This window comes from Hyaena hyaena, unplaced genomic scaffold, assembly GCF_003009895.1.
Source record: "Hyaena hyaena isolate Hyena2069 unplaced genomic scaffold, ASM300989v1 scaffold_332, whole genome shotgun sequence".
Taxonomy (NCBI): Eukaryota; Metazoa; Chordata; class Mammalia; order Carnivora; family Hyaenidae; genus Hyaena; species Hyaena hyaena.
The window spans coordinates 655,120-682,661 of NW_024080964.1; the positions used below are offsets into that span (position 1 = coordinate 655,120).

General features: G+C 39.1%; 1 protein-coding gene across 1 annotated transcript in view; it reads right to left on the minus strand.

Moving 5' to 3' along the window:
• The window catches only part of EML6 (EMAP like 6), a 159,377-nt gene that overhangs the window by 124,888 nt on the left and 6,947 nt on the right, over positions 1–27,542 (minus strand). Inside the window, exons 4-6 of the mRNA XM_039249179.1 lie at positions 27,414–27,482; positions 20,100–20,285; positions 18,160–18,295 (exon numbers count right to left, since the gene is read on the minus strand). Of these exons, the coding sequence (XP_039105110.1) occupies positions 18,160–18,295; positions 20,100–20,285; positions 27,414–27,482 (391 nt within the window). The remainder of the gene's footprint in view (positions 1–18,159; positions 18,296–20,099; positions 20,286–27,413; positions 27,483–27,542) is intronic.

Sequence of the window (27,542 nt, forward strand, 5' to 3'; positions counted from 1 at the left end):
ATATGGTACACCACATTAAGAAAGTGACGGATATAAATCACATGATCATCTCAATATACATAGAAAAGGCATCTGACACAATTCAATATTCATTTATGATAAAAACTCTCAACAAAACATGCATAGAGAGAATGTCCCTCAACCAAGCAAAGGCCACATGTGACAAGTCTACAGCTAACAATATACTCAATGGGGAAAGCTAAAAGCTTTTTTCTAAGATGAGACAAGGATGCCCACTCTTGTCACTTTTATTCAATGTAATATTTGGAAGTCCTACCTGGGGCAACTAGGCAAGAATAAGAAGTAAAAGGCATCCAAATTGGACAGGAAGAAATAAAACTGTCACTATTTACAGATAACATGATTTGATACGTAGAAAACCCTGAAGGATCACAAAAAGTTTAGAACTAATCACAATTTCAGTGAAGTTGCAGGATACAAAATCAATACCCCCAATCAGCTGCACTTGTATATGCTAAAAATGAACTACCTGCAAGAGAAATTAAGTAAACAAACCCATCTACAATTGCATCAAAAAGAACGAAATACCTAGGAGTAAATTTAACTAAGGAGGTGAAAGACCTGTACACTGAAAATGATAAGGCCTTGATGGAAAAAACTGAAGATGACACAAATCCAGGGAAAGATATTCTATGCTTATGAATTGAAAAAATTAAGATTGTTAAAATATGTCAAATGTCTATATGACACAAAGCACTTTACAGTTTCAATGCAATCCCTATCAAAATTCTAACAGCATATTTTTGCAGAATAAACAACCTAAAATTTGCTGTATGGAACCACAAAAGATCCTGAATAGATAAAACAATCTTAAAAACAAAGCAGGAGGCAACATGGTTCCTGAATTCAAATTCTATTACAAAGCTACAGCACCCCAAACAGTATGATATTGGTATAAATAGAGATACACAGATAAATGAACAGAATAGGGAGACTCCAGAAAGAAACCCATCGATATATGGTCAATTAAATTATGACAAAGGAATCAAGGGACAGTGGGAAAGGGACAGTCTTTTCAGTAGTGGGTGTTGGGAAGACAGCCACACACAGAAGAATGGAACTGGACCAGTATCTTACACCATACACAAAAGTTAACTCCTTATGGACTCAAGAACATATGAGCTGGGTGGCTCAGTTGGTTACGCATCAGACTCTTGAATTCAGCTCAGGCAGTGATCTCGTGGTGATCACGGTGTGCTGAGCGTGGGGTCTGCTTGGGATTCTCTCTCCCTTTCCCACTCATGCTCATACTCTTTCCCTCTCTAAACAAATAAACATTTAAAAACAAAAAAGAGCATAAGAGCTGAAACCATAAAACCCTTAGAAAAACATAGGTGGTAAACTTTCTGAAGTTACTCTTGGCAATGATTTTTTTGCCTGACACCAAAAGTAAAGGCAACAAAAGCAAAAATAAACAAGTGGGACTGCTTCAAACTAAAAAGCTCCTGCACAGCAAAGGAAAACAGAAGCAAAATGAAAAGGTAACCTACCAAATAGAAGAAAGTATTTGCAGATCATATATCTGATAAGATGTGAATATCCGAAATATATAAATAACTCATGAAGCTCAAGCAAAAAAAAAAATAAATAAAATAAAGAATTCAATTTAAAAATGAGAAGAGAATTTGAATAGACATTTCTTCAAAGAAGACATACAGATAGCCAAAAGATACATGAAAAAGTCTGGATGTCACCCAAAATCAAGGAAATACAAATCAAAACCACAATGAGATATCACTGCACAATGGGTATCATTTAAAAAGAGAAGAAATAACATGTATTGGTGAGGATGTGGAGAAAAGAAAGCCCTTGTGCACTGCTGGTTGGAATGTAAACTGCTGCAGCCACTATGGTAAGTAACATGGAGGTTTTTCAAAAATTAAAAATATAACACATAAGTATATAATTCCACATACAGATATTAACTCAAAGGAAACAAAAACACTAATTCAAAAGTAAAATGAAACTATATGTTCACTGCAGCATTATTTAAAATAGGCTGATTCCATGTTTGGGCTAAGTGTTTACCAATGAATGAAGAAAGAAAATGTGGCATGCATGCGCATGCACATGCGCGCGCACACACAGGAATATTATTCAGCCATAAAAAAGGAGACCTCAATTGAGGACATTATGCTAAGTGAAATAAGTCAGAATAATATAAATGTTCTATGAACTCTATGTGGGATGTAAAGAAAACAAATAAACAAAAAAACCCTGAATTCATTGATATAGGGAACAGATTGGTGGTTGTCCAGGTAAAAGGTAGGCAAAAGGTAGTCAAAAGATACAAACATGGAGTTCTAAAAAAAAGTCCTGGAAATGTAACAAACAGCATGATGACTATAGGCTCATAATACTGTATTGTATAATTTGTAAGTTGATCAGAGAGTTTATTTCAAAAGTTCTCATTAAAAGAAAAAAGATGATAATTATGTGGTGACAGACTTACTGCAGTGATCATTTTGCAATATATATATATATATATATATACATCGAATCATTATGTACACCTGAGATGATAGGTCAGTTACAACTCAACAAAGATGATAGACACTCACAGATATATGCATAGATCTCAGCAGTGTGTTTAACTATTATTGAGAGAGTCAAACCCCAACCCCTCATTATTCCCGTCTTCAGGACTCCCCCTTTCCGAACAGGCCTGGCACCTATGGCTGTCCTGTAAAGCATCAGCATGACAGTTCTCCCCATGGCCTCCAGCACCATGTCCTCTTCCATGAGGCTAATGGCTTGAAAACTGAAATTTCTCCCAAAGATCTGGCAATTTATTTGGTTCAGTATACAAAGTTTTTTCTCCTCACCACCCCATTTTTTTACCTACTTATTTTGGGGAACAGATTCAGAAAGGTACAAGAATATTCTAACAAATAATCTGCCACCTGGAATTGACAAATATTAACATTTTAAAAATGTTTGCTTTGTCTTTTAAAAAGAGGTTTAGGAACAAAGAAAAACATTCCAACTCAGTGAAGACTGCTGAGCCAAGTTAAACAGTGCTCACTGTGTTTTCAGACTGCGTCCAGAGTGTTCTTGGATTCCTCCATAGGGCCTGTGGGGTTTGGCAAGGAGAGGGCGGGAAACCAAGAGACCAAGAGGCAGAGTTTGAGGATCCCACCTCTGTTTTCCCTCAGCACCTCACCATCTATGTTTCACAGCAGATTTCATTTGAAGAAAGAGATTCCACTCAACTAACCAACATATGGGAGAGGCTTTACAGAAGGCAAAGGCAATAGAATAAAGTTGATATGGATTATTTCTGACTATGGGCAGAGGGAGGAGAGAGGAGGGAAGAAGTTGTTACATTTTCATTGTTTACAACATAAACTTAATGAGATGTGAACATTTTCTCTCAGAGACCAACTCAGCCTCTCCACAAATACTCAGTTCTTTGAACAGATTGTGTTTCTGCCACATCAGACGAGTCAACCCCAGGAGTCTACCTAAAAAAATGGATAGGATACTGGACCACTTTGACTTACAAGGTAACTTTTTAAAATAGGAATCACTTCCTGAAAACACCTCAGTAGGCACAGAACTGTATTCAAGTTTGCTAACAACATCCTATTTTCACCATTTCTAAACCTAATTGCTGTTCTGCATGCAAGACTAGTGAAGAGAACAGCAAAGTCTCTTCTGGGTACATTCTAGAGCCCCTGGTTTGTCGCAGATCCCTGACAGGGTTCTACAGTATTATACTTCTCCTGTCCACGAAGACTTGGTTTTAACTTCTCTGTCACAAAGGCAGAGAACGGTAATGTAATCGTGGTTTCCTAGCCAGGCTAGAAAAGGTTGCCATTGCATTGGGAAATGACTAAGCTACTTTTGCTTTTTGTCTTCTGCTATGGGAGTCAGAAAAACAGAAGGTATTATTTTAAATATGGTTAGAAATCCACCAATAATAAAGAGAGCTCCAGGAAAAACCATCCTATTTATTTAAAATCACCGTTCTCTTTTCTTCTGGACAAGTGCATGTTTCAGAGACTTTTGACAATATGAGCTGAAGGCATTCTGAATTGGTGAGGTGGTCTTCTCCCACACTCCTCTATGAGAAATGTGGGGCTCTGGCCTGTGCTTGGTCTAGATAGCCAGCAGATGGCAGTGAAGAGCAACCACCACTTAAAAAAAAAGTCCTCTACAGCAAAGACCAAAATCTCACCAACCCTTTGCAGCATTTTATATTCAGACCACAGAGTGGTAAACAGCATCCTTCTAATTCTTTTGGCGCATGTCCTGAAACCAGGGCATGGGTAGATCTAGTCCATGAGTACATGAATATCAACACAGATCTGGAGGACACTTCTTATTTTCCATTAGTTCACCCAGTGGTTGAGTACATGGACTGATTTATATGCCAGCCCTGGCCCCTACAGCCGTGACCATGGGAAGCTATTTAATCTTTCAAATCTTCAGTGTCCCTGTCTGTGAAGTGGAGAGAATATCCGCATTCATACTTTACGTCACTGTTAGGAGGAATTACTGTAATCATATATTTAAACATCTGACCCAGTGTCTGGCACTTAGGAAATTAATAAATCTGAGTTATCTTAACCAGCAAGTGCCTATTAGTCTCAGTGGAATGCACCTTACTGTATGTGCAGTCCAATTCCAGCCCAGGAAGGTGAACACCAGGAGATACAAAGAAGTTGCTGTTACTTCCTTGTGTTACATCTTAGGTGCTGTTGTTGTTTTGATGTGCTAGCACCACAGGCTGGTGGAAGGAGAGGCTGTGGTCCACCACACAAAGACAGAAAAAACTATTTGGGGGAATAAAATGATCTTTTCCCCAAATTATTTAGTCCAAGAAGGGAAGACAGTGTGTGTGTGGGTGGGGGTATTTATTTGTGTTCTTAAATTCAGTGCTCCTAGGCCTAATATACAGCAAAGGGCCAAGAGCAGTTGCTCAGTTCTCATTGTGCATCATAATCTACAAAAAAAGGATTTTTTAAACGTTTTATCTTATTTTTATTTTGAGAGAGTGTGTGAGCAGAGGAGGGGCAGGCGGGGGGGGGCGGGGAGAGAGAGAGAGAATCCCTAGCAGGCTACATGAAAAGTGTTTTTAAAAATATGGATGCCTGAATCCCAACCAACCAGAAATTCCTCTTGGTGGTCTGGAGTGGGGTTGGGCATAGGTATTTTTAGCTCCCCAGGGTGGAACTGCTTGTTGAGAATCACTACCAAGAGGTTCCAAGCTAGCGCGTGTTATCAGACTTAGTCCCTTTGTTGAAAATTCAGATTTCCAGCTGCATCACCAGCTGGTTCTAATGCAGTGGTTTTCAGTCACAGGTTGGGCAACTCTACCCTAGGAGATTAGAGAGTCCAAGTCCGATGACCAGGAGGCAAAAAGAAAGTGCAATGAGGAGAAGTCAATTACGAGTCAAACAAGCCAGCTGTGTAAGTAGACAGGCATGGTCCTCACTGGCATTACCCAGGCCTATGCCCAGAATCATACATATAAGCCGAATGTTCACAACGACTCAGGAGGAGGCCCCATGGACAGCACCAGGCCCTAAACAGGGACAGTAAATATCTGTTAAATAAATGAGGAAATTACAGCGCTGACCACGTACATTAATTGCCCAAAGTCCCAGAGCGAGCCTGCAACAGAGAACAAAACTGAGGATCTGGGCAGTCCAAGTCTGAAGCAAACATTCTTTCCCACAAAGGTAACACCCTTCTCTATGGATATGCTTCCAGGACATGGTACCAATAATTTGACAAGATATGGTGATGGCTTTCTTCTATCAACCTAACCTTATTAAAGATGCACTCCTAAGGAGCACCCTCAGTAAAGAGGTAAAAGGTAATAAAATAAAATACTCACAAGAGAGAATTCACTCAGTTGGAGGGAATGTAGGGAGAGGATGTGTACATGACAGCAGGGACCTCTGATACCCTATGACTCATCTTAGGAGGAAGTGGCTGAGGCCACCAAGGGAGTCTGGAGCAGGCCAGGGACTCCTGATGTCCTAAGGGTAATGCTGAAGGCAGAGTTTGGGAACGTGAGGAAATAAGGGGGAGGGAAGATGTGCATTTCCCAGGGATTCGTGAGCACGGATGACTGAGTGACAGGCCTGGCATTATGATTTGCAGAGCTCAACACAAAATGCAAACAGGGGACCCCTTGTTAAAACAAAATGATTAAGAATTTCAACGGTGGCCCTAGAAAAGCACTTAACCAAGCACGGAGCCCTTCTGAGCAGGAGGCCCAGTGACCACACCGATCTCATGCCTGGGAGCTGCCGTGCCTGGAGACCCCCGGTTAAGAATTAAATGGAATCCTGCAGAGCACTTAGTCACAAAGGCCTCCATGGACACAGGGAGCTGCTGCATGAGCTGTCGGGCCTTGCAGAGGCTGGACAGGGGCTAGTCCTAAATTAGTCTGCAGGCTTCCTGCAGCAGGAAGGACTCACGGCCTGCTGCTCATGTCTGCGAGGGTTCTCTGCCTGAGAATTCCAAGAGAATTCATAATGAAAGTTACGCTTTACCAAACCTTTGGCTTTTGCAAAATTCGTTCCATCAGATCCCAAATCCTGCGGCCATAGGAACTCTGAAGGATCCACACAGCCTAACAGGACCTCTGAAGGCAGCAACACAGGATCAAACCCACACAGCAAAGGAACACCCAGGCTGGTTTTCATCCAAGACACGTTCAGGAAGAGTGTTCACAGGGGATTTACTATCAGAACAAACCAGACAGTCAGCTTCTGCTCGTCTGACAGCACATTCCACCTCTTTTGAGTCTGAACAAACAATATACTGCACATGTCCCCTGGCACCCTATTTCACCACCCCCACCTTCTGCGTCCACTTAGTCTCCTGTAGCACCTCCACTTCCTCAGCGGAACAAGAGTGAAGCAGGTGGCCTGGCCCCACGGACAATGGTGAGCAGGCAGGGGGAGAGGTGACAGAGACAGGTAAGAAAGCCAGCCAAGGAACCAGCAGAACAAAAGAAGGTGCGTTCTCGGTTTCTACTGTAAACCAGGGTCCGCGCAGATTTGAGAATTGGTCTCTTGAATATTCTATACCAGGTCTGCTCAGCCATAGCACTGTTAACAGTGACTGCTGGAGAGTTCTTCCTCATGGTGGTGACCGTTGCAACGTGTCGCTATAAGGTGTTCAGTAGTGTCTCCGGGCCCTACTAAGATATGCTGGTAGCACTCCACAGTTGTGACAACCAAAAGCATCTCCAAACAGGACACTTGTGGGGATGAGCACTGAGTGTTACGTGGAAACTAATTTGACAATCAACTATTTGTAAAAAAAAAAAAAGCATCTCCAAACAATGCCAGCTATCCTGTAGCAGACAGAATCAGCCATGACTGAGAACCATTTAACTCTAGGATCCTCACTGTACTACGAGGAAGACAAATGGCATTAAGAATAGTGGGGAAGAATAACCAGGACTCCCACCTTCAATCCTATCCTTCGCCCTTCCCTCTGTGCTGCATAATAGGGTGACCTATCTGAGGTGATGGCCACCCTAAACTATTCCCGGACCTCCCATCACTGGTCTTTAAGGGCTTAAGCTTGAATACAGCGACTGACCAAAGAAAGGAACCAAGCTCTGTCTGACCCTCTGTGTCCTGGTCACTTGTGCTCCTTCCCAAGGCTCTGCGCCCGTCACTCACATAACACACTCTTCTTTCTTTCATCGGCAGCTGTTTCCAGGGCACCTCCAGGTGCCAGGCATGGTTTTAAGCCCTTAGGAAGCATCAGTGAACAAAAATTTCCTGCTCTTGTAGAAACACAACAGCAATAAAAATAATAGGAGGCAAATTATATTGTTTGTTACAAGGTGAGAAGGAGATCTGGCAGAAGGGGGTGGGGAGTGCCTGGGGGAGTAGAGGCCAAGTGGGTTTCAATTTTAATTAAGACATCAGGACAGGTTCGTTTGAGTGAAGTCCTGAAGAGGAGGGCAGTCGTCAGGCAGATCCCTGGGGAGAGTGTTGCAGGCAGAGGGAACACCCTGGGAGCTCAGAGATCACCGGAGACGGTGGTATCCAGGGCAGAGAGCAGGATGGAAGGAGGAGGGCATGAGGGGGAGGAGCTGATAGCCATCCTGAGGACTCTCACTCTTTTTTCGAGGTGAATAATGTGATTTGGCTCTTGTAAAATCTTTTTAAGTGTATTTATTTATTTTGAGAGAGAGAGAGAGAAAGTGCAAGTCAGGGAGGGGCAGAGAGAAAGAGAGAATCCTAAGCAGACCTGGCTCTGTTGGTGTGGAGCCTGACACAGGGCTCAAACCCATGAACCATGAGATCATCATCTGAGCTGAAGTCAGACGCTTAACGCTTAACTGACTGAACCATCCAGGTGCCCCTGGCTCACGTAAATTTTGAACAATCTCTCTAGCTGCTATTCTGACAATAATGCTTGAAACAGGGAAGTATAAAGCAACTGCAGCAATCTATGTCAATGACAGTGGTTCTGACCACCAAAAGATCAGCAGAGGTGAGGACAAGTCTATGAAGGGTTATCTTGTAAGGGGACTTGGGCCTCCAACTCTTGCTTAATGCTGAAGTAATGCTGCCTGACTTAATACATCTCTGGAATTGGAGTTTATATTTAAAGTTAAAATAAATACACAAAAACTCCTAAATAAAATGCCTGAAACATGCTTTTTAGATGAGCTAATCCAGTTGCTAGGCATGTATCTGACACTTAGTAAACGCTTAATAAATGTTTATTGAATGAGTACATATATATCTTATAGTGTGTGAATAATTACCATATTCCTTTAGACATAATCATTAACAACCACTAAATCGAGGTATTTTATTACCACTAATGTAATTCATTTTGGTTCCCTTGCTTTAATCATTAGTTTTGGCTTTTATGTTATCGCTGTATGTCATTTAAGCTTCATTATTTTATGCAGATCATAAATATGTTTTAAAAATGATCTGACTCAAAATGCATTGTTAAGTTTAAAGTGAGATAGGACTTAGAGCCTGAATCCTACAATTAGCTGGATGTCAATGACTGACCTCACTGCATTCATCCAAAAGGTGAGAGTCCTACATCCTGATATCCAATGTGTCTACCAGCCTTCAAATTCCAGGATTTTTCACTGAAAAACATATTGGGGGTTCCACTATCCTGTATATCTGAGATTCCTTGGGGGTAAGGTGCACTTTGAACTCTGGAATTCAGAAAATTTTGGATTTTGGACTCATGTAATACATCCAATGGGGCCTGGGGCAGCACCTTGAAATCAAATATTTTCTGCAGTGATGTGTAAGAATACTCACACATGAAGACAAAGAGCCTTATTTACGTTCAGGTCAAGATTCACTGCTAAATTAGTTACTAAAAGTATTTTAGAGAAAAAAATATACCTACACCATATACAAAAATTAACTCAAGGGGCACTTGGGTGGCTCAGTCAGGTAAGCATCTGACTTCAGCTCAGGTCATGATCTCACAGTTCATAAGTTCCAGCCCCAAATCTGGTGAGCTCCAGCCCCAGCTCAGGTGAGCATGAGCACTGCTTCAAGTGAACATTAGCCCCACTTAGGGTGAGCCCTGCTTCTCTCTCCATCCTCTCTTTCTCTGACCCTTGTGAGATTCTCTTTCTCCTTCTCTCTGCCCCTCACTTGCTTATAGCCTCTCTTAAAAAAAAAAAAAAATAATAACTCAAAATGGATCGAAGACTTAAACATAAAAGCTAAAACCATAAAATATTGTAAGAAAATATGGGAGGGACTTCATGATACAGAATCTTTGGCAATGATTTTTTGGATATGAAACCAAAAGCATAGGTAACCAAAAAGATTGGACATCAAATTAAACCTTTTGTGCATCACAGAACACAAACAACATAGTGAAAAGGCAATTTATGGCATGGGAAAAAATATTTGCAAACCATGTACCTGATAAAGGAATAATAACCAGAATATATAAAGAACTCTCAAGATATGACAACAAAATACTGAACAACCAGATTGTAAACTGGGCAAAAGACTTGAACAGAAATTTCCAAAGATGACATATAAATGGCCAACAGGCTTATGAAAAAATGCCCAACATCATTAATCACCGGGGAAATGCATATCAAAACCATGATGACATAACACTTCATACCTCTTGGAATGGCTGGTTTGGCAAGGATTAAAGAAATTGGAACTCTGTACCATGCTAGTAGGAATGTAAAATAGTGCAGCTGCTATGGAAAACAGTATGGCAGTTTCTCAAAAAACTTAAAAATAGAATACCATATGATCCAGTAATTCTACTTCTAGATATATATTCAAAGGAATTGAATATAGGGTCTCAAAGAAATATCTGTGCATCCATGTTCATCACAGTATTATTTAAATAGCCAAAAGTGGAAGCAAGTATCCCTCACAGATGAATGCATAAATAAAATGTAGTTTATACAACAGAATATTATTCAGCCTTAGGAAATTCTGGCCCATGCTACAATAAAAGTGAACCCTGAAGACATAATGCTAAGTTAGTCAGTCATCAAAGAGCACAACAAACAGCCCAGTGGAGATATAGCATAAAAGGAGCAACTAGAAGAATGCCTGGGGTATACAGGAAGGATATTTGCTTACTAATCTCAGAGCATGCTGAAGGGGCAAGGACCATTGGGAGATTGGGAGACTTCTCCAAGAACACAGGTGCTGACAGGTGCTATTCCTCACATCCATCCCCAAACTAGACACATGGGAACCTGCAGGAACCAGCACAGCACCAACATTCCTACCTACCTTGCTTAAACACTGAACCCTACCCTGTGTTCCCTTGTGGATATTACCGCTCCAGATAGGCCTCATCTCCAGGTTCCCTTCCACAGCAGACCCATGCAGACCTTGCTAACACCACACACTCCACTCCCATGTTCTCCTGAAGTTCACTGCTACTGTATCTCTGGTAAATGCCTGGTCTGACTCAACTCAAGCCCAAGGAAGACCCAGACAGGTCCACTGACAACATAAGGGACAAACACTGCCCACAACAAGGAAAGAGGCCCATTGCAGATGACAAAAATAAAGGCAAAAGTGGTTCAGCCAGATCAGCAGGGCACATACAACAACATGGGAGACACCCATGAAGTTCCAGGTTCTGATGAACAGGGGACATTGAACTTCAGGGTATTAAGGACATCTTCTTCATAAGGCCATCACTTCCTTTTTTTTTTTTTAATGTTTTATTTATTTTTGAGAGAGAAATAGAGACAGCATGAGCAGGGGAGGGTCAGAGACAGAGGGAGTCACAGAATCCGAAGACAGGCTCTAGGCTCTGAGCTAGCTGTCAGCACAGAGCCTGATACGGGGCTTGAACCCACGAAATGTGAGATCATGACCTGAGCCAAAGTCGGATGCTCAACCGACTGAATCACCCAGGAGGCCCGAGGCCACCACTTTCAAGAACAGGAGACACAGCTGACATTCCTAACACAGAAAAACAGAGGGAGACAAAATGAGGACACAGAGGAGTATGTCCCAAATGAAAGAACAGAACAAAATCACAGCAAAAGAGCTAAATGAAATGGTGATAAGTAATATGCCTGATAGAGAATTTTAAGTAAATGTCACAAAGATACTCACTGGACTTGAGAAAAGAATGGAGGACCTCAGTGAGACCCTTAAAGAGATAAAAACAAAAAAAGAACCAATCAGAGATGAAGAACTCAATAACTAAAATTAAAAATACACTAGACAAAATAAACAACAGACTAGAGGAGGCAGAAGAATGGATCAGCAATCTGGAGGACAAAGTAATAGAAAGCAATCAGGCTGAATGGGAGAAAGAAAAAAAAATAAATGAAAATAATCTTTAGAGAACTCAATGACACCATCAAGCATAATAATATTTGCATTATAGATCCCAGACAGATAAAAGGGAGAAAAGGGGACAGAAAATTTAACTGAAGAAATAATAGGTGAAAACATCCTGAATTTGGAAGAAGAAACAGAAATCCAGATCCAGGAGGCACAGAGAGCCCCCAACAAAATCAACCCAAAGAGGTCCACACCAAGACATATTGTAATTAAAATGGTGAAAAGCAGTGATAAAGAGAGAATTTTAAAAGCAGCAAGAGAGGGATGCCTGGGTGGCTCAAGTTGGTTGATTTTGACTAAAGTCATGATCCCAGGGTTGTGGGATTAAGCCCTGTGTTGGGCTTTGTGCTGAGTGTCCAGCCTGCTTAAGATCTTTCTCTCTCTCCCTCCCTCCCTCCTCCTCTGCCCCTCCCCTGCTTGCACTCCCTCTCTCTCTCACTAAAATAAACGAACAAACAAAAAAAGTAAAAAACAGAAAAGCAAACAGTTACATACAAGAGAAACTCCATAAGACTATAAGCTAATTTTTCAGAAGAAACTTTGCAGGCCATAAGAGAGCGTCATGATATAGTCAAAGTGATGAAGGAAAAAAAAAATCCTACAGCTAAAAATATCCTATCCAGCAAAGCTATCATTCAAAATGAAGAAGAGAGCTGGGGTGCCTGAGTGGTTCAGTTGGTTAAGCATCTGACTTCAGCTCAGGTCATGACTCACAGTTTGTGAGTTCAAATCCCACCTCAGTCTCCATGGTGACAGCTCAGAATCTAGAGCCTGCTTCAGATTCTGTGTCTTCCTCTCTCTCTGCACCTTACCCATTCACACTCTGTCTCTCATTCTCAAAAATAAATAAACATTAAAAATTATTTTTAAATGAAGGAGGTTAAAAGAATTTACAACCACTAAACCAGTCCTACAGGAAATATTAAAGGGAAATGACTGGAAAGACCATAAATAGTAGTATAAAGAGTAGGAAACAAAAGGAGTAAAATTAAGTAGATCTATAAAAATTCAGCCAAGAGATTCACAAAATAAATGAATGTAAAGTATGAAACAATACACCTAAAACCTGAGGGGAGGGGAGGAGTAAATAATGGATTCAAGTTTAAGTAACAATCACCTTAATATAGATTGCTCTATGCATCAAATGTTATGTACAAACCTAATGGTAACCACAAATCAAAAAACAGTAGGGGCGCCTGGGTGGCTATGTTGGTTGAGCATTTGACCCGGCTCAGGTCATGATCTAGCAGCTGATGAGTTCAAGCCCCACGTTGGGCTCTGTGCTGACAGCACAGAACCTGAAGCCTGCTTAGGAGTCTGTCCTCTCTCTGCCCCTCCCCCGCTCATGTGTGCGCGCTTCCTCTCTGTCTCTGTCTCAAAAATAAACATTTAAAAAAATAATTTAAAAACCCAGTAATAGACATGCAAAAAATAAAGAGAAAGGAATCCAAGTATATCAGTAAAGAAAGCCAACAAACTGTGAGAGAAAAGAGCAAGAGAAGAAAGAAACAGAGAAGAATTACTAAAAACCATCCTAAAACAAGTAATAAAATGGCACCATGTACATACCTATCAGTAATTACTTTGAATGTAAACAGACTAAACACTGCAATCAAAATACATAAGGTGATGGAATGGATAAAAAGCAAGACCTATCTATATACTGCCTATAAAAGACTTGTTTCAAACTTAAAGAAATATGCAGCTTGAAAGGGAAGGATGGAAAAGCATTTATCTTACAAATGGGAGTGAAAAGAAAGCTGGGGTAGCTTTAAATACTTTAAAACAAAGACTATGAGGGGTGCCTGGGTCAGTCAGTTAAGCATCCCACTTTGGCTCAGGTCATGACTTCATTATTTGTGAATTCAAGCCCCATGTCAGTTCGAGCAGTGCTGACAGCTCAGAGCCTGGAGCCTGCTTCAAATTCTGTGTATCCCTCTCTCTCTACCCCTCTCCTGCTCACTCTTTTTCTCTCTCTCTCTCAAAAATAAAAATGAACATTAAAAAAAATTTTTAAGGGGCGCCTGGGTGGCTTAGTCGGTTAAGTGTCCAACTTTCTCTTAGGTCATGATCTCGCGGTTCGTGGGTTCAAGCCCCGTGTCGGGCTCTGTGCTGACTGCCAGCTCAGAGCCTGAAGCCTGTTTCAGAGTCTGTGACTCGCTCTCTCTCTCTGACCCTCCCCTGCTCACACTCTCTCTCTCTCTCTCTCTCCTAGAAATAAATAAAACATTAAAAAAAATTTTTTTACATAAAGACTGTAAAAGAGACAAAGAAGACACTAAATAGTCATTAAGGGCACAATTCAAAAAGAAGATGTAACAGTTATAAATATTTATGTACCCAACATTAAAGTACCCAAATACATAAAGCAGCTAATGATAAACATAAAGGAAATAATTGATAGTAATACAGTAACAGTAAAGGACTTTAACATACCACTTACATCAATGGACAGATCATTCTAACAAAAAAATCAACAAGGAAAAAGGTGGCTTTGAATGACACCTTGGGCCAGATGGATCTAACATAATATTCAGAACATTCCATCTTAAAACTGCAGAATACACATTCTCTTGAAGTGCATATAGAACAGTTTCCAGAATAGATCACATATTAGGGCACAAGTCTCAATAAATTCAAAAACAATAAAGTCATAGAATGCATCTTTTCTGCCCACAATTCTACGAAACTAGAAATCAACCACAAGAAAAAATCTACAAAGAACACAAATACAGGAAGGTTAAATAACATGCTAGTAAACAATGAAGGGGTCAACAAGAAATCAAAGAAGAAATCAAAACATACATGGAAATAAATAAAAATGAAAACATATTGGTCCAAAATCTTTCGGATGGAGCAAAAAGCAGCAAAAGCTGTTCTAAGAAAGAAGTTTATAGCAATACAGGTCTACCTCAAAAAGCAAAAAACAAACAAACAAAAAAACCTCAAATAAACAACCTAACCTTACAGTTAAAGGAGCTAGAAAAAGAACAAAACAAAACCTTAGACCAGTAGAAGGAAGAAAATGATAAAAGAAATAAAATGAAACTAAATAAATGAAACTAAAAAACCAATAGAACAGATCAATGAAACCAGGAGCTGGTTCATTGAAAAGAGTAACAATATTGATTAACTTTTAGTCAGTCTCACCTCCCCACTCAACAAAAAAGAGAGGACTCAAATGAAAATCTTTTGAAGTTTGGTAGTACATAGTGGATTTCTGTTATAGCATTCTGAAAAGTGTGACAGGTGGGTCACCTGGGTGGCTCAGTTTGTTGTGCATCCAACTTTGGCTCAGGTCGTGATCTCATGGTTTATGAGTTCAAGTCCTACATTGGGCTTACTGCTGTCAGCACAGAGCCTGCTCCAAATCCTCTGTCCCCCTCTCTATGCTCTCCCTCCACTTATATTCTCTCAAAAATAAGTAAGATGTTTAAAAAATAGTGAAGGCTTCATAAACGATGAATATTGAAAAAAAAGTGTTGTGAGAGGTAAAGGCACCACTGATGGGAGTGGAGGGGGAAGATACTACATGGACAACATTTTTTATTTCAAGTAAGTACTTTAATGAGTAAAATATATAAATAAACAACATATTAAAGCTATGATTTCAGATATTACTGTTTATAGCAAGGAGAAGAAAAAAAAAAAGAGATGTATTAAAATCAATTCAGGGGTGCCTGGGTATCTCACTTGGCTTAGCATTCAACTTCAGCTCACATCATGATCTCATGGCTCGTGAGTTCAAGACCCACATCAGGCTCTGTGCTGACAGCTCAAAGCCTGAAGCTTGCTTCTAATTTTTTGTCTCCCTCTCTGTCTGCCCCTGTCTTTCTCTCAAAAATAAACAAACATTAAAATAAATTAATTAAATTTAAAGTAAAATATTGAGAAAATAAGAGTATTGGTAGTAAGCAGTGATTGTAAAAATCAAGAAGGTGGCAGGAAAATGGCTGCCATTTGAGGAATGGCACAACTTCTAAAGGCTCCCTTGTGTTCAAACTGCAGCATGGTCTTTAAAATCCTTTGAAAGCACTTTATTACTTTTATTACTATTATTCCATTACTTCCATGGAAATATGGATCTTGTCTTACTGGTGATCCATCTACAAGTGCATGCATGCCAATCTCTCTCCAGATAAACTGTAAGCCCAGGCACCACAGGCCACATCTATGAGGTACAGGCAAACTTCCTGTCTATCATGCACCACCTGTATTTGCTTTAACCTTGGCAAGGTCATGTATGTGGAAATCTGTTGAGACTGAAACAAAATGCAGGGTGCCCCTGACCGTCTTTCTTTGACCCTAGGGACAGGAGTTGGCCATGCAATCAAGATAACCCCCAGTTACCTGGATGCTCATTCTGCACTGGCTTGTGAACTCTCCTTTGAGACCCCAAGGTCAGAGACTCAGTATCAGGTATAAAAGTACAAGGTAAATATGGCTTCTGCTCTAATATCCACTCTGGGAATTTATATCTCAATTATGTGATATAGTTTCTGAATGAGCTGGATAAAGTGCCAAAAAGAACGTCATTGCTGGTTTATGCTCACCAACATCTAGCCAGTTTATGGTCAGTAATCCCACAAAGTAAATTAACTCGTCTCTTATCTAAGTATATGATTTGTTCTCAGTTTACCTTGAAATATACACCAGTAAGTTTCATGACTCAAGGTCAAACATTTTTGGCTGCTTTACTAACACTTTTTACATTGCTCTAATGGGTGCTTGCTTGCTCATATCTGATTGAAGTATTTTTCTGAACAAAGTTATACTGGCACATGCACTATGACAGAGAACTTACGGGCTTCAACTGTCTCCTTGATAATGCACTGGCGTGGACACTAAATTTTACAACTGGCTATGTTGACCTCTGTGCTTGGTATTCAGAAATGCATCCAGTCAGGATCCTGAGCTTCCATAAGAAAGTAATAATCCAATCTCCAGATTAGCCTTTTGTATTTTTAAAAGGTATTTTAGGAAACTGGACTCTGGGGACATAGCAGAAGTACAAGATCCAGCTCACTTCCATATTGCTTAATTTTTAAGAAAGGTTTGGTTGACAACATTATTTAAGGATGGCCTGAAGAATAGGTAGTATTCTTCTCTCAGTCCTCTGGAATCTATCTCAGGCCAGCAGGGAGCTCTGAGCACCACCAGACAATTTGCCCTTTGAAGGAACCTCTGTGGCCACATTGCTGTAAGCCTGCATCGAGGGGCTTCATGGAATAACCTGGGGAGTAATGGTTCCCTTCAGGCCTTTTGAGGACTTTGGGTCTCCTGTCACAGAACACTCTCTAGGAAGATTCTCAGAAGATTTCTCTCTCATTTCAGCAGTGGGAGAAATTCACCTTCACCCGAGCAGTGAGTAAACTTTCATCTTGTGGACAGTTTAAGTCATGGTACTGAGCACCCCTCCCTCAGCACTGGCTGGAAGAACCAAGAGTAAGGTCTGGGGCCCCTCTGCAGCAAGTGAATAGAGCCTCCCCTCCACGTACTTAGAGTACCAACATCGTCTAGGACTTCATCTTATCTTTTCTGTTTACATTTCCACTTCTCTCAAACCCAAATTCTTTATGTGTAACAATGAGATTATAAGCCTATCATTAGAATTTAAGAAGATGTATATAAACTGCTTTGGACTGCCTGGTACACATCTCAGTATATTGTAATAATAGCTGATATTTATTGAGTGCTGACTATACCATGACTTATTCTAAGCACTCTGTAAATGTTTGTAATCCTCACACAACTCTATGAGTTTGTTGCTAATATTATCCCGTTTTACAGATGAGGAAACTGAGACCCACAGGTTTTTAAACATTTGACTCAAATCTATCATAGGTAAAACTTGGATTTAAATCCAGGTCCCCAACCCTGATCCCAAGTTAACTTCTACTACTATGAGAGCTACAACTTTAAAGCTATTTTTTTGTTCTTGTTTTTCCCATCAATTATTTATGTACTTATTTTAAGAAGCTGGGTACAGTCTCATTTATGGTCACCAACTTATCCAGAATTTCCCAGTTTTATAATTCAAAGTCTCATTTCCCACGACATCACTCAGTGGTTTTCTCATTATATTATTGATCTTTGTAGCAGGGCCATTGCTAGTACCCACAGATATCTTCACGTAAATGAAGAGGAAGAAGGGGTATCCATTTGTTTTTAACACACTTTTGATCTTGTATTCAATTCATTTATGTAAACTGCCTTAAATCTTTTCTGGAATAAATTGGGGTACAGAGAAACAAATATAAATACAGAACTTCACACTGTATTTAACACTTTTCGAATTATGGATCAATATTACTACATACATTACCTTTATATCCTTGTTCTGTCTCCCTGAGATCAATTTTGGTTATTGGTTTGAAATCAGTATCCCATAATCGAATACACCCATCTCGGCCACCAGTGGCAAAGCCTTCCTCACAAGCATACATGCTAAAGATTCCAGCCTGTTGAGGAAAGCAGATTACACTCAATACCTGAAGGATTCTAAATAGTCATTATAGTTGGATCCTTATGATTAAAACAAAACCAAAAACAAAGCAAAAGTAAAAACTTATTAAAATCCCTTGTTTTCTATTGAAACCCTGACAACAGAACAAGTAGTCATTTATAATATCTTTCATTTTGGCTAGAGTTAAAATTAATCATGATTACTACCAAAGCAAATCAGTTCAAATGCTCATTTACCATTACTAAACTGATGGCAATTTGAAAAAAAATACTATTCACTAATTCCTTGATTAACGTAGATATGAAGATCAAACTCCTTTATGTGACAATCTATTCTTATAAAGAAAAGACAACATTGGAGGCATTTCATATAAATTGCTTCTCAAAACAGTCAGGCAAAGATATGCAGGCTAGGAACACAAACACTTTTACTTGTACACTGATGGAAATGCATCTCAATGAGCTCAAAAAGGTCACACTTGAGCCTAACTGAAAGCAAGTTACATTTGTGTTAATTTGTTAACCATTATATGAAGATGCTTTTTGTTCATATCTGAAATAGCTCCATAACCTGAAGATGCTTCTCCATAGGAAAATACTTAACCTGGTCTATTGAGAAGTGCTATAAGAATATACTGTTGACATCAGATCCAGTGTGAAGAGAAATGAGGTTACTAAGGCAGCTGCTTTTATGCATGGAGACAACTGCTGACCTCTGAATTGTTTTAAGATTTGTTTCTTTTTTCATTTTTTAAATATTTATTTATTTTTGAGAGAGAGAGAGCAAGTGGGGGACGGGCACAGAGAGAGAAAGACACAATCCGAAACAGAGCCTGATACGGGGCTCAAACTCACAGACCATGAGATCATGACCTGAGCCGAAGTCAGATGCTTAACCAACTGAGCCACCCAGCTGCCCCAAGATTGTTTTCATAATTAGTGAAGCCAAGAAAATTGGTTCAACATACAAGACAATGAAAGATCTAAAATTTCACAGCTCTTTTACTAAGATGTGCTTAAACTTTTCTTTATATAAGAGTAATGGGGACCAATTTGGAGTCAATAAGCTACAGGTCTGGTGAGTTTCTAAAATTGTTTATAAACTTTCCATTTACTACAATAGGCTTTTGCTTTCACATCTTCTCATTCTTCTGAGCATTTTCATTTTATCATCTATAGATACAGCAATGTAACCATTATCACAGGTGTCAAAAGGGAGCAGAACGGTCAGAAGCAAAGCTTGCCTTTGTTCTTACAGAGCAGACCATCAAAAGAGAAGTATGTCACTTGTTTCCAGTTGCATTTTAAGAGCTTGTGATTTAAACTTAGAGGTTATGCTCACTCACTGAGTGAGGAAAATATACCCTTACTAACTCACTAGTGTAAAAACAAAAGTTGTCTACACTCTTGCTATTCAACATATGGGCCACCAGGCCAGCAGCAATGGCATCATCCCAGACTTACTGAATCAGAATCTGCATTTTTAACAAGATCCCCAGGAGATTCACTATTAAAGTTTGAGAAATACTGATCTGTAAGATAAAACTGATGATGAAACAGTCCTATTCTTCTAGATGTGGATGAGCAACACTAATCAATGAATCAATAATTGAGGTGAAGGCTAATTAAATTGAGCTTTTGAAATACTTCTTTTTAGGTGAACAAAAATAATAATTTGGGAACTCTTATGATTGTTCAGGGAGTTTTCAGCAGAGTCTGCTGATTTTAATGCAACAAGAAAACACACTTGTGATGTCAACTTATTTAATAATCACCAAATTTCCACATAGACATACTCACACTGTGTGCTCCTTGAATGGTGCGGACTAAATTGAGCCCTTTCCAGACATAGATGTCTCCATTTAAAGCACCAGAATAGGTGATGTCATCTTTGGCACATGCAAGGCAAAGGATGGTCTGAAGATCCCCTGTTTTGCCAAATATCCCTCTTTTTGCAGTCAGGGCATTTCCACAGAGTGTCCAAAACTGGAAAGTGATTAAAATAAACAGATCCAAAAATAGCGTATTCATCCTGATACATCACATCATTGGCATTTGCTTATATTTCAGTACTTTTCATGTAATTTGTAATAGCTGAACTAGGCACACAAAATTTAACTTGTTCTGCTGCAACCAACAGAATCTCAAAACTTCTAGCCAACTACTAGCAGTGTAAGGAACATTTTAGCAGTGTTTTTAAAACTTTCCAAGTTCCAAAATGTCCAAACTTTGCTAATTGTTTAATGGTGATTAAATACAAAAGGTCGATGTCCTCAGAGTTGGAGTAAAGTGGGCAAATCATCATGTCTTTAATTTTTGGTCAAATTACAAAAGCAATATAGGTTCATTGTAGAGGAGTTTAAAAATACAGAAAAGTATACAGATGAAAAATGAAGTATATCTACAGCCTCCTGTTAACATGTGGATGTATCTTCCAGACATTTTTTTGGTGGGTGTATGTGTGTGTGTGTGTGTATACACACACACACACATATGTATGTATTTGTACATAATGTCTAACTTGAAATGTTATATATCTTAACTGTAGAAATGTTACTCGAAAGCTTTCTAAATATGACTTATCTTTCCATATAGCCAAATAACTAAGCTTTTTAATTTTCATTGCATAATTTATCATGTGGAAGACCATAAGCATAAAGCTTGAGGCACTTTATAGAAAGCAACAGCAAGACTTCCATGGCTATACAGAAATTAAGTACTCCGTTTTGGCATAGTTTTTAAATGTATGAACTGGTATAACTTTACCGCTATGTACATAGCTCCTCACTGTTTATAAAGGCTCTTTACATTTATTTGATCTTCATGATGCCCTTGAGAACAGGCTAAAGCAGCTATTCCTATAATCCCCATGTGGAAGTGGGAGAAAGGGGGCCTAAGTGGTTTGCTGAAGGTAAAGGTTCAATGGGGGTTATACATAAGAAAATACTGGTCTTGATCTTTGCCTTAAGAAATTTCAATCGTTTTTTAGTTTATTTTCAGAGAGAGAGAGAGATAAAGAGAGAGAGCGAGCGAGCATGCACAAGCAGGAGAGGGATAGAGAGAGAGGAGAGAGTGACCCCAAGCAGGCTCTACACTGTCAGTGCAAACCCCAACTCTAGGCTCAAACTTATAAACTGTGAGATCATGACATTTAACCGACTGAGCCACCCGGGTGGCCCTGCCTTGAGAACTTTAAATCAAATGAAGATACATATAAAACCAGAAATAATTTCAAAGTAGCTTATTTAAACTACAAACAAGTGCTAAGAAAATTCAAAGAGAACCATGTTTAATTAAATGGAATGAGCAAGGCTAGGATTTGGATCAGTGGTGAGAAAGAAGGTGCATCTGGGATCAGGAGAGCAGGACGAGGCAAACCCAGGTGACAAATGTGTGAGGAAAAATCAGTGACAAGCCAAATATTTTGTGCCTGTAGGAGAGGGAAAATGGTGGTGCTCTTAGTTAAGTATTGAGGGAAGCAGTTGTGGGATGGTTGGACCACTCAGGAGGCGTGGGACGCTGGCGGTTGTGGAGGTGATGGCCTTTAGGGAGGATGACAGGCAGGTGTACAACCACTTCAGGGGTACCTGGGCTTGGTCGGTTGCGTGTCTAACTTTGGCTCTTGCAGTTTGTGAGTTCGAGCCCCTCATCAGGCTGTGTGCTGTTAGCATAGAACCCGCTTTGAATCTTCAGTCCGCCTCTCGTTCTGCCCCTCCCCTGCTTGTACTCTCTCTCTCTCAGAAATAAACTTAAAAACTTTTAAAGTAACTTTGAACCTGAACAAACTTAAATGTAAACACCTACCGGTAGTATCAACACACCGAGAACCAAAGAAGGCTGATGTTTCCTTTTCTCACCATACATGACAATTAAAAGGAGAGTAATAATTTTATAATAATTATTCCTAAAGAAGGGTAATTATTTTGTAGTTATTATTTCTTTCACTTAGAATGTGCACCTCTGACCTGAGTTACTGAAATATTTCTAACAAACAACCACAAAGCATAGAGAGATCATTATCCTCAGACACAAAGGTTTCTAATGAAATCACCCATTCAGACGGAGCAATGCCAACATGAAACATTCCAAATCAAGTGACCTTCTAAAAAGGCACATATAGATGTAACACCAGGAGAGGTATGAGATTTTTTGTAGAATTGGCAAACCTCTGAATTCTCACTACCTGAGAAGCAATTCCTGTTTGGAAAACAGTGACTATTTAGGCTAGCAACACACCAGCAAATCTACATCAAATGAACAGATGCAGTTTATCTTTCCCAATCTCCATTCCCAGATTGTAATGCAAATTTTGTTCGAACTGGCAGGTACCTTGGAGTTCATTTGGCCCTCTGTAATCTCCAAAGTCCCTTCTGTCTCTGACTAGCGCCTGGAGAAGGATCAACAATATCCACCAACCTGGTAGGCTTATTTGCTGTAAAACCAAGCAAGCATGACACGCTCAAATGCTACCGTTTTCAAGCATTCATTTCAGATAATTGTTATTTGCCTGTCTGCCAAACACTGGGGATTTGCAAAACCACAAAGGATTTCACCCTAGCTACAAAAATGTCACATAAAAATATTTTCTTGGAGTGCATCAAAGATTTTGCATTCATGGGGCGCCTGGGTGGCTTAGTCGGTTAAGCATCTGACTTTCGCTTAGGTCATGATCTCGCGGTTCGTGGGTTCGAGCCCCGCGTCGGGCTCTGTGCTGACTGCCGGCTCAGAGCCTGGAGCCTATTTCAGAGTCTGTGTCTCCCTCTCTCTCTGACCCTCCCCTGTTCACGCTGTCTTTGTCTCTCTCTCCTAGAAATAAATAAATATATTAAAAAAAAAAAAAGCAAAGATTTTGCATTCAACTTGTGACCTCAATCATTCATTTGCTGTTAAGTAGGTTGAGGGGGCGGGGGGAGGAACGGGGATCCTGGAATTGGCTGTAGAAAATACAGACAGTAAAAAAAATTTTAGCATGCTAAAATTTCTTGTGGATTTCTTTTTTTAAGATTAAGTTTTTACTTATTTTTGAGAGAGACAGCGAGAGCATAGGTGGGGAAGGAGCAGAAAGAGAGAGGGAGACACTGAATCTGAAGCAGGCTCCAGGCTCAGAGCTGGCAGTGCAGAGCCTGATGTGGGGCTTGAACTCACAAACCCTGAGATCATGATCTGAGCCAAAGTCAGATGCTTAATCGATTGAGCTACCCAGGTGCCCCTGTTATGGATTTCTTTCTAAATAAAATTAATAAAGATGGCTAGATGGGCATTTGCAGATTATTCCATTTGAGGTAAAAATACTTACTTTTGCATAGAGAAAAAAATGCCTGTCCGCTAATACATAATTAATAGATTTAATGGGATAAACAGCTCTTAGTGTTTTCAAATGAAGTTCCTGGGTTTTATATGTCTCTGTTTTTAGAATTAACTGATTAGAAGAGTTAACCAAGGATGCTAAGAAACAAAGACACAGCTGGGGAATTCCATCTGTTAAAAAGCTCATTATTTTTAATAATTTGTTAATAATCAGGCCAAGATAGACTGTTGAATAAATAATTTCTAATGGAAAGACCTCTACACAGGGAGCCAGAGACTGAATTTATCTTATCTGTGCCACCATTTTTGTGATCCTGGGAGATGGGAAAAGAAATTAACATTATTGTGCCTCGCTACTGGTTCCACACACTGTTTTACTCCTAATACATTCGTAAGGTAGTGATCTATACCCCTCATAAGGTAGTGATCTACAACCCCCTGGTTTCGTGGGGGTGTTTTGCGGGGACTGAAATTCAGCCTCAGGGAGATTGAATAGCTTTCCCAGAAACAAGGAGATAACAAAGAGGATTCAAAGTCAAATAACCTCCTAGGTCTTGGCTTCCTCCCTGTAGTATATGCAGACTGGGTGATGGCTCTAGGATCAGAGTCCTAGACTTCCATAAAGCCACCACCACCTAATTAATGGAAACCAGGCTCATCATGAGCTCACATAATTCTTTGCTTGTAGGTAAAAGAACAATTCAGTGCCTTTGCCATTTGTTGGATGGGTCAGAAATTCATGCTGATGGATATATATCTTTGATTAATAAAAATTATAAAGGGAGTTATTGGTAGGATACTTGATACCTTTGAATAATAGAACCTATAGGTTTATCTTTTTTCTTCTGTTTTTTCATTACTTTTTTCTTATCTTGGGAATAATATATGTTATTGTAAATAATTTTAAAAATAGAAAATTTAATCATCAACTCAGTAACCAGTGTTAACTATTTAACATTTTTGGTGTCTTTCCAATTTATTTCCTATATATATACTTTACTTCTAAAGTAAAAGGAAAAAAAAATCAAAAGAACAAATTTACCCCACCTAATAGATTGTAAATAAATCTTGACTATTTCCTAATAACATTAAATAATCATCTAAACCATGACTTATAATGATTGTACAGTATTTCTTCCTATGGATATGCCATATTTTATTGAACCACCTGTGTGCAGTTTTGTGGCTTCAGGTCTTCCTTTGTCTGGTTTTATTTGCTATGGTTAGGTTATTCAGCAATGAACCTATCCCTGGGTCACACTCCTAATAATTTCCTTCAGATAAATTCCAAGATATGAAATTATTGGCTGTGTTCTCTTCAGCAAAACATATACTAATGCTGAAAAGAAATTACTGGCTCAAAGGATATTAACACTTAAAAATTTTTTTAAATATTTTTTTAATGTTTATTCATTTTTGAGAGAGAGAGAGAGAGAGAGAGAGACAGCGTAAGCCAGAGAAGGGCAGAGAGAGAGGGAGACACAGAAACTGAAGCAGGCTCTAAGCTCTGAGCTGTCAGCACAGAGCCCAATGTGGGGCTCAAATTCGTGAACCACAGGATCATGACCTGAGCCGAAGTCAGATTCTTAATTCCAGGCATTCCAGGATAATAACATTCTAAAGCTATAGATAGATACTATCAAATTTCTGTACTGAACTACTCATTTCTAGTACTCATTTACTAGAGTACTCCCCCAGCAAGGTTTCAGAGTGTTCAGTCACAAAATCTTTGTCAATACTGGGTACACTTTATTCCTAATTTTGATGGATTGAACACTGTTATTCAAAAATTGTTATTCCTTAGTAATGAGATTTAGGATTTCCATATATCCATTAGCCAACAATGTTTCCATTTTTGTCAATTATACATATCCTTTCTCCATTTTACGGGTTTGCTAAAGGTCTTTACAGTTCAAGAACAAACTAAAATTCTATCTAACACACTTGTGGTTTACACTATGCTCATGTGTGGTTTGTCTCTTGTTTCTTAGGGGTTGGGGACAGGTAGACAGAAGGTTTTAATGTTTATATAATTGAATCCATAATATTATCCTTTATGGTTTCTTACTTTGCTTCTATATTCAGAAAAGCTTTTTACCTACTTGAGAGCAGTTAAACATTTACTTTCTCATTTTATTATTTTATAGTTTTTTAAACATTTAAGTCTTTAATTCACAAAAAAATTTAGTGTATGGTATGAAGTAATAAAATATAATTTTCTCTCCCAAATAGGTAACAAACTGTCCTAGAGCCCACTGGTCAAGATACTATTGTAATATTCCAAATTGTCATACATATTAAAGTCTATTTCTCAGCTTTGTATTTGGGGGGTATTATTGTTATTTATCCTTATCCCAATCTGATACATTTTAATTATTTTAGTTTCATAATACACTTTAGTAAATAGTAGTTTTCTTCATTATCCCTTTTTTATTCAAGTTCTTGGTTATTCTCATTTTAGACTAACTCAGGATAATTTAAAAGGAAATGTCAGATAACAGTAACAAAACTTCTAGAGATGTTAACTGAACTTGTACTGAATATAACTGAAATGCTGGGTTTGTAATTTTTAGACTTCATGTTCAGAACCAAGGTGTCTCTCCATTTGTTCAAGCCTTCTATATTCCTCTGTGAGGTTTTGTAATATTCTTTAAATTAGTCTTGCATATCTCTTGTTATATTTATTTCTGGATATCTGATCATCTGTCCATTTCTAAGAATTAAGTAGCAACAATGGGGAGGATCATAGAAAACTAGACTGAAAAAAGAACAAGAGAAGAGGGAAACAGGAGGAGTTGGTTGGGGAAATAATATAGATACCTATTCCATTCATACAAAAATGCAGCTATTTGATACCAGCAGAGATCCACACATGCTGTAGTAAGCAAGTAATCCTCACACTCTCTTATTTATGAACTTTAATTTCTAATGTACAAATCTGTAGACAGATGATCCTGGGCCACATCCCAGAGTCTAGCAGAAATTTCTGCTATATTGGAGCAAAGAAAGTTAATACTGTTAACTTTGCTATCTGTTTAACAAAGTGCCAAGAAACAAATAGATAAAGGTAGGTCCTGGGCTACCTGTGGTGTTTGAGGATGTGTAGTCTAAGGGAAGGCACAGACATTTAAAAATCAATGGCCCAGGTAGGTTCCTACTGTGTATCTATTTTTTTTTTTTAATTTATTTCTGGGAGAGAGAGAGAGACAGCGTGAGCAGGGGAGGGTCAGAGAGAGAGGGAGACACAGACTCTGAAACAGGCTCCAGGCTCTGAGCTGGCAGTCAGCACAGAGCCCGAAGCGGGGCAAGAACCCACAAACAGAGAGATCATGACCAAAGAGAAAGTCAGACGCTAAACCGACTAAGCCACCCAGGCGCCCCTATCTATTTTTATGTCCAACCCAATGCTGTTCCTTCTAAAAGAACTTATCAACAGGACAGAAAATGTTTTAATATGCAGTATGTGTAAACATTCATCAAAATGTAAAAACTTAACTTAAGATATTAAAATCAGAACTGTTTTAAAGCATGCAATCCTTGAAGTACTAGGAGTATTTGGTTTAGCATTTTAATTAACATCAAGTTTTCTTTTCAGCTGCCTGCTAGGCACTTCACCTGACAGTCCTTACACTGTAGTTCTGAAAGAGAGCCCCCTCAGCTGATATTAGCTTGCTTCAAGATCAAAGCAAGTAAAAGCCTCCAAATCCAAGAAAAATGGAGCCATTTCTCAACATCAAATTATATATATAAACACCTTAAGTTCTTCTCATAAAAGTTACCAAAAATTGTTTTAAATAACTACTTTACCTTTATATGTTTTACTCCACAGCTAACCATTCTGTTTGGCTGATATGGATCCCAGGAAATATCAAAAATCTGTTTAAAAGAATTAAAAATTGCTATGTTGGTTATATAGCTGTTTCTGCCTTTTTTCAG